The sequence below is a fragment of the Cryptomeria japonica genome, chromosome 2 (assembly GCF_030272615.1).
Source record: "Cryptomeria japonica chromosome 2, Sugi_1.0, whole genome shotgun sequence".
Classification (NCBI taxonomy): domain Eukaryota; kingdom Viridiplantae; phylum Streptophyta; class Pinopsida; order Cupressales; family Cupressaceae; genus Cryptomeria; species Cryptomeria japonica.
In genome coordinates, this window is record NC_081406.1 from 170,178,269 (window position 1) to 170,192,337 (window position 14,069).

The window sequence follows — 14,069 nt, forward strand, 5'->3', positions numbered from 1 at the left end:
GATTAATCAAATACACCATTGTATGTACTACTCCATCCAAAATTGTTTTCCTAAACCAACATTTGAGAGCATGATGTGTGCTCTTTCCAAAATGGTCATGTTCAATCTTTCAACTACCATAATTTATAGCAAAATAATTTTGGCCAAAAAGGTTTCGAGAAAAAGGGCTTCACTCGAAACCATGTGGCATATACATGGTAGTAGAATTTTAGATGAAACATTTTCACGTGAAACAAAAATATAAAATAATTTTTTTATGCCATATTTTGGGCAACATGACAATTTACTCGAACTTTGAAAAGCCATCACCCACACAATTGTAGTCATTAATTTGCCCATATCAAAAGTTAAAAATCCATGAAAGAAAATCAAAACAAAAAGGTCTTAATAAGCAAAAACGAAAAACAGATAGAAAACAAAACATACAGATAACGTAAAACAACAAAAGTAAGCGAGTAACGATGATAGTGAAAAAATGATAGACAAAAGAAATATCTCCAATCGTCTTACATTTATTTTCCTTCATTTTAAACCATGGATTACAACAATTGCATTTTCCATCTCATATGAGATAGACCTTCGATGCAAAAACTATTTTTATTATAAATTATAAAATTAAAAATTTTACATGTTAATTTTATAAAAAATTAAAAATTGAAATCTTATAGGTAGCTAATGAACGCAATTTATTCATGTATCAATTGTTAAGACGATTGAAGTGACTCGCTAAATCTTGGAAGACCAGAGCACATTCTAGATGTGATTTCAACCTTACAAGTACTAATAACATATAATATAAATAAAATACAATAACAGTTAAATCATATGCAATTTAATCTTGTATAAATTGCTCTAGACAAGTGAAACAGCGTAGACACAGCAGCGAAATCTTGGAAGAGCAGAGCACATACTAGACGTGATTTGAACCTTATACCATGGCGGCCACAACATTACTACAATTTCGGTTACAGTCGCCTCCGTATAGAAAAGTCCAAATTCAGGCCTTCAATGGGCAGCAGCAGCACAACCAGGTACATCATATAAGAACACCCTCTTGTACCCTGTTAAGAAATAAATCTATTTCAGCGATGCCAACAAGCTTTGAAGGCTGCAATTTATCACTAAAACCCCACCAAACCATAAAACAAAGCACCAGGGTTTTGACCTGTCGGGCCTTATCTACAAATGAACCCAACGAAACCCCAGCTGCTTCTTTTGCATACCCATCTCTTGCGTTGGCTGCCTCGGCCATTATATCTGCGTTAATTGTAAGAGTGATTCGAATCCTGTTGGAAAAATATATACTTTTAAACCCTAGCCCTACTGGAGGATTAGCTTCTTTGGTTCATGCTTCTAGCCCCCTGCTTTTCGCTAGTATAAGCGACCCGTTCTCGGACAGCCGGCCCGCGACTCCGCTGTCCGTTGTGGCTGGTGGCATGGCCAAATGGCTGGAGCTTTATAGCACTATTGTTTGGGTTAGGGTTTTGCTGAGTTGGTTTCCTAATATTCCCTGGGATCAGCAGCCCCTTTCTGCTATCAGGGATTTGTGTGATCCTTACTTGAACGTCTTCAGGAATTTGCTGCCACCTGTCATGGGTATGCTGGATGTGAGCCCCCTCCTTGCCTTCGTTATCCTTGGTGTTTTTGCTACAATGTTACGAGCAGCTTCATTGTATTGAAGGAGTTTTGGTTCATTTCTATTCAGTTGAGCGCAGTTCAAGGCACTACATGATGGAACACTACTTGCACGTGATTCTTATAGGCAATCAAATATTGTTTTTTAATATAGTATATTTCTTGTTCATCAATAGAGTTCTACTTCTTGAATAATATACCAAGAGCTGGAGTCCTGTGATTTTAAGGACAAAATTTACCATCGCGATTTTTTTCAGTATTGATACCTCAATTACGAGCACATTTTTATTAGTATAAAAATAATGGAAAATCATTTCTTGTTGGATTCTAAATTTTGTAAGTATGGTTGCAATTTAAAAATAGTTTACTCAGTTTCTGTATGTTCATTTATGTAGAAATTGAAATTGATTCATTGTTACTGGGTGTTAAGTAATCTTGTTGTGTATGAAAGATGTCCAAATTTTACCACATTGCTGGACCAGATTATCGTAATTTTTGTTCTTGATTGGTATCGTTGGATGTGATTTTGTGGGATTGAATTTGCATGTCATCCCTTAGCATTGGGTTTACATGATCTGTCATCATGGCTATGGATTCTGCTTCTGCGGACAGTTAATTGAAAGATGAAACTCACAGTAAGCCAGCATGGTTCTTTTGGTCTTGCTGCATATCCCCTTTCATTTAAGTTCCATTTGTAGCATTCATCCTATAAGCTTTGATGTAAATTTAGTATATGAAACTTCTCAATTTAAATTAAACATAAGATATTTGTAGAGGTTAAGAAACATATATAAAAATGACTCTTCTCAGGTCATTACATGCTCATAATTATTCCATTAAGACACCGGAAAAATAACATTATTTATTTGAAGTTAACTTGAAATTTCTCAAAAGAAAAGTATCAAAGTTGTCTTTGATTCAAATAGCTTCCAACCTTTGAAATGGTTGGATAAGATGTTTAAAGAGATTCTGGTAGGCTTGTTTACAACAATTGTCCAATCCATAAGACACTTGAACTGCATTTAATTGAAGCCTAAGAAGATTTGGGAGTTTTCCCCCGCAGCATTTCGTGAGGGATTCAAAAGAGTCAACTGGCTTAAAGCATCAAAGAAATGGAAGGAGATCTGGAGCTTATAACTGTTGCAATCTTCTGAGGTTCCATATGTCTCAGTCTCCCTCAGCTGCTGCAAAAAGTTATGATCCATTGGTCATTCTCAACCTGGTGCTGGCAACAGCCTTGCAAATATTGGCAGTGCAGGAATCATATCACATGTTAAATGTTTTGATTGACACCCTAGCATCATCGCTTTAGCACTTGAAAACTTGCCACCACCATTTTCAAGAGTGAGCAGGAGAGAGACAATTTGTTGTTATTGATAAAATTATAGATTATTTATTTTTAATTTATTTAATATTTGTATATTATATTTATTGTTAATGTTAATAAATTTGTTTGAGTATATATTGTAATAACTTAATATATTAGCAATATCGAACCTGGGGGAGAAATAATTGTCATGAACAATTGAAGATGGTTCCACAAAATAGAGAATAGTCTGTACGGTGACAAACTGCTAGATATAACAGGACGGCAGTTGCATTATTATGATGGCAGTATTGCTTGTATTACTGCAGTTACGTTAGTGGCTTGGTGTTTATACTTTTGCAACTTTGTCATAGTGGTCATAGTTATAGATAGATATGAGACGGTGATTTTGGTTTGACATCTGTCACAGTTCCGTTTCAATCAGACACAAAAGAAGAGAAATTGGCAGGACATGGTGTCCCATCATGTTGTGTGGGTTTTGGACTTCTTGATCTGAGTAATTTATGCTGGGTTTGCTTATACATATACTTATGAGAGATCTTTGTACTCATTACTCATTGTTGCTTGATTGAGCATTTCAAGGAGTTGTAGTATGTAACTGTAGTTTGGGTATATTGAAGCAAGTAGCAGATCATGACAAGCTATAATAGAATTGTTGTTGGTGATGGTATTTTTAGAGGCTTTCAATAGGCAAGTTGGCTTGTATTTTTTTATATTTGCAAGAGATATGGTAACCAAAGGTATATACTTTTTTGAAGTTTCCCCTCATTGGGTTTCCATAGGGTAAATTCTATTGTTAAGCTTTGTTGTTGGTCTTTGGAGTGTTCCCCATTCTATCCAAAAGCCACAACACTAAGGCAACTCGTTGCTAATTACAAAAGTGATTGTTTTCTTAAGCAAATACTAAGGAGACAACATGTGAATTAACAAAATGGTTATCTTCAGAAGATAAGGTTTGTATTGTTATGTTAGCTATGTACCGTGTCTATGCTAGTTAGTGATTTTTTTTTCCCTCTCATAGAATGCTGAGTTTGATAATCTGCTTGCATGAGAACCCATTCAACAACTGGTTATGTTGGGAAATTGACAAGTAATGACCTGTTATGAGCCAAAAATTTTCAAAAATTTGACTAAGTAAATGCCTTGAATACTCAATGATGCTTGATAGACATGGATCGGCAGACTTTGCCTTGATGAAATAAATAGGGAATGTTTTGAATTAATGCTTATGTTATTTGTGTTTGATCCTAAAATCAATGTGCCTCAATGATGATAATAAACAAAAATCACAAGAATTAACAGCTGATGTTGATTGCTTTTTTATTTGATAAACGATTGGTGGATCCCATTTATGATACAATATATGCTGTGTGTTTCTATGGTAGATTGAGTGGCCCCTACCATGTGTTCTGCAATAGGAGATTTGAGAAAGAAATGAAGTTTGAGACCTTCTAAAGCTATTGATCAATCATTGTGGATGTAAAGAGTAGTAATTGTCAAAGCTATGTGAGGAAAGGCCTTAATAATTTAATCTTTTTGGGCCTAAACCCTACAGCCAAATCAAGAGAGTCTGAAAAGAGATGTGGGTTTTACACATGGCAGTCAGTCATTTGCATTGAGAAGTTTTGACGTTGTCACTCTCTAAGATCTATGGCCATCATTGATCATTCAAGGAATTGATCTTATGGCCAGTAGGCCATGATAGTAAAAAGTGAAGCAGTGGCTGCAATAAAAGGTAAATGCTGTGTGGAGGTCTATTGTTTCTCCCATAATGTTGAAGGGTTTGTCAGCCTTTAAAGGTTCCTGCACTATTGATCTTTTAAAAGATACAATCTAACACTTGAAGGGCTTAGATAAGGTAACATGGTCTCAACGCACATGATTTAAAGGTTAATGCCACATGGCAGCTGATCACCACTTTAAGAAAAAATTGAAGCCATCAGCTTTGAAGAATCATGCCTGGCATCAATTGTCCAAAATATTTGATTGGCTGGTGGGCCATGATACACAAAAGGAAAAATGATCACAAAAGAAAGTCAATGCAATGTGGCAATGATGATAGAACAGGAAGGAAAGGAGGTGGAAATTATCCCAAAAGCTGAGGATGCCATTCATTTGTGTTAGATTATTGCCTGCTGTTGGATCTTATAATCATATTGAATCCTATGCTACAACATGCTGATGATGGGCTCTCAGGCCTTAAGCAAATTTTGGTCTATCACACCTAAAATAATTTGTACTGTCTTGACCTTATAGAAGTATCTACAAACAGTTACAAGGGTTGAAGTAAGAGTGAATGGACATGAAATTGAAGTGCAACGCTTGCAACCAATAGGAGAAGATAACAAGACAAGTTGTAACTGTATGATCATGGATCCTTTTGTAATTTGGGTTGGAAAAGGGGACCTGCTGCAATTTTCATCTCTTTTTAGCAAACTTGTACGTCTTCATCAATTATTTATTAACGGAATTTATGCATGACATGAGAAATATCATTTTTCTTTTGTTGGGAAATTCATGGTTGCTTCTTAACATTAATGTGTTTTACTATATGTTAGAAGATCACTATGATTTTCTTTGTACCATCTGTTGGTGCATTCAATCATTCTTATTTTCTTCATACTTTGTCTATATGAGGGTTTGAACAATGAACTGTGGTACACTTGTGTGTGGATATTTTTTGGTGGGAAAACTTGGCTACGCCATATAATCATTCCTATTTCTAAACTGCTCTTAGTGGCAGATCTTTTTTATTACAGAGGTAATTGGATAAATTAAATGAATGATCGAAAGATCATTTATAGGGATACAAGATCGATGTTTCCATAGAGAAATAAACGATAACGGAAGACAAAATTAGAAACTAACTAATTACACTAAGATGACCATCAACAAACAGAATAAGAAGAAATTATTCTAATACCCTCCCTTAATGGTCATCGTCCTAACTACCCAGAGAAAAACAGACAAGGTAGTCCCCTTCTTCTTAGAATGTTCTGCGACAAGAGCCTGTCACTGAGATGAGGCTGCCACTAACCCTCCCAGAATTTGGAGAACTTCTGGATAACACAAATCGTCCACAAACTTTTGCAAATGAGCACAACGCCCCAAAACAAACTGCAAGAAGACATGATTCTGAGGAAAAAATCGCCAAACCCTGAAACTGAAGATTACAAAGCATCATTTTTTTGGGAAAAAAACAGTAAAAACCTTAAGACAGGAACACACCTGTACCCCATGATTTTTGAGGATAAAATTAGGCAAAACCCGAAATCCCACACGAACATCTTGAATTATAGATGAACATACATGATTTTTGAGGAGGAAAATTGATCAAAACCGGACACGATTTTTGAGGTGAAAAATCGATCAAAACCCAAGATAAGATCCAAAACGGATTAAAAAATACAAAACTTTGTTTTTGAGGTAAAATGGTTAAACCCAACAGAATTTTTTTTGTGGACAAAATTTACTGAAACCCACAAAGTAATTTTTTTAAGGGACAAAAATCACTAAAAACCCACGAAGTAATTTTTTTAAGGGACAAAAATCACTAAAATCCCACCAATAATTTTTTAAGGGACAAAAATAAAAACCCACCCAGAAAATTATTACAGAGACCCAGAAGAAATCGCGAAATTCATTGTAGAAGACGCCACCCAAATCTCAGAGAAACCTAGAAAAGACTAGCCGCTGCCGAAAAATGGAATCCACAGGTTGAAAACAAAGATGAAACACGTACCAAGAAAACTGCCGCCATTGCGATATATGCAGAAGAAAACAAAACGCTAAAAGATTCACATCACCTGCACACTGAATAGTGAGCAGATAACACAGCGAAAAGAAGAAAAACCTTCGCACGCGGCTGAGAACCATATTACAAATTCTCCTAAAGCTCTGATATCATATTACAAAGGTAATTGGATAAATCAAATGAATGATCAAAAGATCATTTACAGAGATACAAGATCGATGTTTCCATAGAGAAACAAACGATAACTGAAGACAAAATTAGAAACTAACTAATTACACTAAGGTGACCATTGACAAACAGTATAAGAAGATAATTTTCTAATATTTTTTACTCTGTTTTGTTTTTTATGAGATTCCTAAGTGGTTCTTTGCATTTATTCCATTCAAGTTTTCCCACCTTACCCTTTATCTTTCTAGCTTGCATCTTTCTATGCCTTAGTACTTTTTAGTTAAAAATGTATAAAATGCAAGATTCTTATCATTCAAGGAAACTGACCCTCACAAATGCAGAGGGAAATCACCCACTTAATGGTGATGTTTCCATATCTGTTGCACCTTTGGCCAGTCTGTTGGGCATGAGCAAACCAATCCAGTAGGGGGCTTCATCAACAAAAAACAGTGCAAATAGGACCTGCTTGCTCTATGCGATAAAGCTGTGTCTTCACGTTTGGTCTTAATCCATAAATCTTGGTCATCGTCTTTATCGAATTAGACAAAACTACTTAAAATGGATTGGATTTTCACCTGTGACATATTCCAAGTTTCACTTTTGCAAGTTTTAACCTATCAATTGCAAATGTACAGATTGTATCAAGGTCTTTCAAATGGAACTCTACAATGTGTGCCCTTTGGACCAAACTAAAAGATATGTAATTCAAGTTGTCACTTTCTGGCTTTTCAAAATTCGCAACTGCTTGCCCATGCCCGTGGAAACAATGTACAACAAGGGTGCTGATAGGGGTTTGGGTTATGTTATGGATACTGTTAGAATTTTTACTTGGAGTTGCTTAATGGTATTCTCACATTGATGGCACAGCAGTGACAGTTTGCATGTAGAGGGTGCATGCATGCCTTGCAAATAGGAGAGTGCATGCAAGCATATATTATATATAGGGTTATTCTTCTCGGGAGCTTTCTATTTCAGATTTACAGTCTAACTTTGCATGCTTGCAGCATGTTTGCTGTTTCAGATTTAGAAGTTGTACGTACATGATTTTGCTTTTGATATTTTTTAGCCCTAATCATCTATAAAAGAAAGCTAGGGGTTTTAGTTTAATTAATTCAATCCAGCGCAATATATTTTTTATTTCAGATCTAATGAGTACGTGGTTTCTAGTTTCAGAGTTCAATACTATCTATTTATTTCCCATCTTTTCAGCAATATTTGGTTTTAGATTATTGTATACAAAATCAGCAGTTTTTATAGGATTTATCAAGTTTAAGTTTCTTAGTGTCTAGGGTTTAATTTTCTGAGTGCAGAATCTGATTACCATGGTCTGAAAATTTAAAAGATATGGGGGGCTTTCTTTAGACCTCCACTACCTATACGACTTGGGCATAGCCATACACAAAATAGCTGGAAGATAAAAATTATAAAATTTATGGTTAGAAAAAGTTTAAACAAAATTATTTTAAATTAACCATAATATGAATATTGCATAAAATATTTAAATAAACAAAAAATAAAAACATTCAACTGATAATTGATAGTACAAAATATATTATTAAAAGAGTTGCAATTTGTGATATATATATATAGGTTTTGCTTAACATTTTCAAAATAGAAAAATAATCAGTGGTCACAATCAAACTCAAAGACAACCAGGGTTACTTGGGGATGATCCATTCTCAGAATCTCACCCCTCTACCCCACTGTTGAGACATGGACCAGCTAGGACTCGAACCTAGGACCTTCCATAATGCTGCTGGAGTGCTCTACCACTGAGCTACTGGCCCCTCTTGGACCAGTCCATTGTCGGTCCGGGTGTGGCTTATTTCGAACACCAACACCCCCCCTTAAGCCACACCTCTTGTGTGCTTCGGGCTCCTAGCCTGGACCTGGCTCTGATACCATGTTGAGACATGAACCAGCTAGGACTCGAACCTAGGACCTTCCATAATGCTGCTGGAGTGCTCTACCACTGAGCTACTGGCCCCTCTTGGACCAGTCCATCGTCGATCCGGGTGTGGCTTATTTCCAACACCAACACCCACAACCTGCAGACCCATGCCACGGTTGGCATCCCATTTTAGTCAAGGTCATTACCAAACTAGAGAACTCCAAGGGTTATGAGTGGATGCATTCTCTGCCCCAATTCACATCTACGCAACTGTGGGATTTTACTTGCTGAATGACTGCATACAATGATGGAATGAAAATGTTCTCCTGTTTAATAGCAGCAAACAGCTGCTGCCCTCTTCATTAATGAATAATTCTATGACTGCATACAGATGTGGGAGAGTAGACAATCATAAAATGAGAGTATGCAGGTGTATAATGAGCAAAAGTATGATGGCAAACAGTTGTAAAGTGAAATCATACATATGTCAAATGAGAGCATGCAGTTGTAATAAATGTATTTTAGTCATTACACATTTCATTTGTCCTAAAGCAGCAGCTCCTGACAGGCCTCGATGATGTAGCTCTGCCCCTCGACGAAAACATTGAACAATGAAATATTTTTTTTTTCCCATTGCCACAATACTTTAAATTTTAATCAATGAGCATGTTAAATTGAATGTCGAATTTCATAAATTATATGAATATCTGAACTTGAATTTTGATTTTTTATTAGCTAAATTTGCAAAAAATGTGAGTTTATATATATATGATGCCATCCCCTGCCACCCCCCCAAAATCCTCGCTTGAACTGCTGTCCCTGAAATGCTTCCCACTGCCCCTGTCCCTGACATGCCACGGAACATAGAGAACCATGCAAATAAGTCATTAAAATTTCTCTTCATGGAGAGTATCCAATCAGCGATTGACTCATTAGAACCAGAAAGAGTAGGACTAGTTATATTAAATTTGGTGCATGCATTTTAATTTTCTTTTATTCTTTATAATTTTTAAGCCTTTTTTGAATTAATTGTGAGGAAAATGCCTTTGGAAAAAATTAGTGTAGAAGGATGTTGCGGAGCAGACTTTGTGATCCATAATTAGAAAGAAAAATGATATTGATTGATTTTATTAAATTTTTAAATGATGTTCTTATTATGATGATAGATAGATAGACAAACAGATAGGTAGACAGATAGACAGATTGATAGATAGATAGATATTTGCACATTGTTATATATATATATATATATATAGAGAGAGAGAGAGAGAGAGAGAGAGAGAGAGAGAGAGAGAGAGATTTGCACATCCCCAGATAGATATTTGCACATCGCCCACTGTTCAAAACAACATTCCATATACCTAATTTGTAGTTTAATATTTATGGTCAGTCACAAGTAGCTTTTTTAATATTTATGTTCAGTCTTAAGGAGCATCCTTGGCAGTACTTTGTAGATATATAACTTAATCAGAAATATAGTCTATTTGCACATTGCTAAACAAGATGATTGTCACAGACTCGCACCTATTCTAGGTAGCCACTGTTCAAAACATTCTGATACCTAATTTTATAGTTTAATATATATGGTCAGTCATAAGTAGATTTGTATCACAACTTGTTGCTTCTTCGTTGGGATAGCAATGGATGGTTGATGCCTACCAAAAGCATTCTATGCCATGTCTCATGTTGTCGCTTTTGACCTTGTTACAACTTACAAAGATTCTTGAGCTAATCTGTTCACATAGGAGTCATACAAGTATGCCTGACATCCAAAAACTTAAAGGTTGCAAAAATTGAGAATAAGTCATGGGTGAAAGCAACCCATTGTAGTGACGTTCAGTTCTCCAAGTTTGATGATTGACTTGCATGGGTTATGAGCCAAACCAATATGTGTTGTTTTCATAGTATAGTGCATGCATGCACCGATTTCTGAATGTGTGAATGTAACTAGTCATTGAATTGGTTCCTATGCAGTCACATTAACAAGGTTGACATTTTACAAGTGAAAAAAATAAAGGAAATAATGTTATGGCTTCATGTTTTGTCAAAGAATGTCTTTCCTTCTGTGATGAATTAATGACACAAGGAAATGATCCACAAAAGAAAAAGTGGCATCACTGACCTGACTGTTGTTGACAACAGAGAAGTCAATGATAATTCTTGTGCAGCATAAAGTGACACCATTGTAGGCACTGCCAATGGCAAAGTTGCTACGGATGTGATTATAATGCTGAAAGTTTTAATTTCTGCTTAGCTGCTGGTATATGTATGATGCCACAGGCCTTTTGGTTGGCTGTAGTATACTTTACGATGTGGGAGGAGGAGATTACCATGCTCAAAACATTTCCAAAAGTCTCTTGTGTGGTGAGGTTGCAATAGCATCTATTTAGTCATCATATACACTTGACCTAACTAGATGAAGGATGTCTTTTTCTTAGTTGCCCTTACCATTTTGTAAATTTAAAATTCTGCCTTAGCATTAGTAGTAGGGCTGTTTTTCCAGTACAGTGGTGCCCCTATGAGTTTTCCTACACACACCGTGTGTGGGAAGCAAGTAATTGTTGGCAAAGGAAGGCAATGATCCTTGCTAGCAACATGTGAGGTTGAAGGCATTTGGGATTAGTAAAACTTGCTCACATTGTCTTCAATGCTCGAAATGGTCTTTTGGCCACTTCCCTGCCCTCCTTTTCACCTTAAGAATTTTTGCTCCCCTCTGATCAACCTTTTTACATTCAGTGATGCGATTGATTAATCCTTAGTAAATGTTGGTGTAAATAGCGACTTTATCAAACTAGTTAGCTTATAGCATGTCTAGAGATAGTCCTATTCACATTGCATAAGTATCTACTTAGGGGCTTTTAGTCTTTTGTCTCACTTAATCTAGTTGAGACTTGTGTACTCGCTTTGTGAGACACCTAGTGCATACACGTTAGCCACTTGCTCGCACGCATGTCAAGCGTGCTCACAACTGTCCCATGTTTGGAAGGATAGTCAGTCATAGTTTCCTACCTTCTCACTCATCTACCTTATATATGCAAGGCTTTTTATGTACATTATTTACAATGATTGTAAATGATAGATATTGCTATTTGTGCTAACTGGTTTCTCTCACAGTAGGTGGTTGTGCATTCAGATTCTGGCATAATTCCAACAATAAAAAGCTTCTTGCATGTGGTTGAAAGGTTGTCATTTGTGATTCAATTTAGCTGATCCATTTGCTAGATAAAATTGCGAGGGAAGAGAATTGGCTTCTGATAAGTCTTGTTTTTTCCCTCAACAACATCCAAATAAAATAGAGCAGAAATGTTCAACCATGATTGTTGTAGCAATCACGATTGCTTCCCACTGGCCATGTGGAGGTGGTCAGTTCCAGGGCTTCAAGGCAGACCTACTAAGTTAAATTTTTGAACAGAACATTAGATTTTTCTAGTGAAGGAGCATGTAGTTGGCTGTTTCATCACGAATGTTGTACAAGCAAGAAATTGATGCCCTTACCCTACTTTTGAAATTATCATCAGGGTGTCACCTTTCATTAAGAGTGAAGCAAAAGTTCGGGATTCTGGGATGTCTCCTTTTATCTGTTTCTTTGTGCAATTCCAGGGTGGATCCCCTGCAATAAAGTAGACATACACTGTGTTTACCTTATATGCTTTGATAGGATTCCTGATCCATTTGTCTGATTCTTCTCTTATTAGTCGGATTCTCTTTGACTTTGTGTGTGTGTAAAATTCTGTTGCTGGTCGGTAGTGGCACTAGTGATTTGAGGGCCTTCTGTTTCTTTGATCATGCATCTTCATCTTCAATCCAATAGTTGAAAATTCTTTCTACCTGTTGTTGCAGTACTATCCAACTCTTCCCAGCTTATGTGAGGTCTGTTTCCATCCTATGAGTCTTTCCAAAATAGTGCTTTAAGCCATCTGTTGTGACATATGGCTTCCCTGCTTGCTCTGATGGATTCCAAAATATGTGAGCCTTGGTGCAATATAGTAGGTAGAAAGATGCGGCTAGGGTCCTTGGAATCTAGGTACTTGGCTCTTAGTACAGAGCTCCAGAGCTAGGCCTCTTCTTTGCAGATTCTCTAACAAGCTTGTGTCAACGACCTCATTGTTTGAGCAGGACAAATTCCTCTGTTCCACTTCCACCTGTGACTTAGGCTACTTCCCACTTTAGTAAAAGATATTTGTAATCTTCTGATGCACGTATGCAGAGAAAATTCTGCATAAGCTTGGTGGATTAGGAATGACTCCTAGTTTGCTTGTATGGTCAAGAACAGATCAATGTGGGGAGGGGGGAGGGTGGGGGTTTAGGAACCCTGTCTTCAAATGTTACGTCTGTACTGCCAAACTCAAGAATTTATATTTCCATTCAGGGATCTTATCTTAAAAGATGTTTATTAAGTTTTGGTTTGGTGCTTTATTGCAGTGCCTTGGAGAGAACAATGGAACACCTAGATGCTTACTGGGACGATTGCCTTTGTTGAAGTTTGTAATAGATGCTAGTAAGCTTTTTTCTTTCACTAGCATTAAATTAAAATAGAAACAATATTTTAGATTTTTTGTGCCAACATACTAACTGGAGGTTGTAAGCTTGTAGCATAGTCATTCAAGTTCGTCTTAGGGATCTGCCTTTTTGAAATTCTGTTACACTAAACAAGATGGTGTCATCTGCACACTGCTTATGAGATTTTCTGCTTTGCAAGTCTTCATCCATAATTACAATGAGACATGGTGATAGTGGGTCCTCCTTGTCTCTTGCCTTTGCAGGCCACAGAAATACCAGCGGGGTTGCCAGTATGGAACCGAGATGGCTCTCTCAATCGAATCTCTCTATTATGTACCAAATGTAAATCTTTACAGTATTATGAGAAGGAAACTCCTATCTGCAGTCATAGGTTTAATTTATCTTACTTAATGATAATGTCTTGGATTGCAGTGGATGCTATCCAAAATTTGTTTGCCTTTGCAAAAGGGCCCCATCTTCATAGAGATGAGAGAGGGAAGGAATGGCTCAAGCCCTATGTTCCATGGCATTTTGGGACAGGGGTGGGAGGATGACAGGGGACACGTTTCTGGGATTCCCCCTAGAGGGCCATTTTTAGGGGACGGCTATATTAATGAATTTTTCAAGGTATATTAATATATTTTATAGAGAGAGAGGGAGAAAGAGAGATATAATCATATATGTCAGTAACTGATAACAACAATAACATTTGTAAATAAATATCAAGGGTAGTAGTGCAACAGCATAATAAATTTCATTAAAGCATTATAACAGTAGTCTCAAACATTAAAAAA

General features: G+C 36.5%; 1 protein-coding gene across 1 annotated transcript; it reads left to right on the plus strand.

Moving 5' to 3' along the window:
* Positions 1–795: 795 nt before the first annotated feature.
* Positions 796–1,967, plus strand: LOC131065944 (ylmG homolog protein 1-2, chloroplastic). Its single transcript, XM_058000548.1, has one exon. The coding sequence runs from the start codon at positions 936–938 to the stop codon at positions 1,677–1,679; it is 744 nt and encodes a 247-aa protein (XP_057856531.1). The 5' UTR covers positions 796–935; the 3' UTR covers positions 1,680–1,967.
* The last annotated feature ends 12,102 nt before the right edge of the window (positions 1,968–14,069 follow it).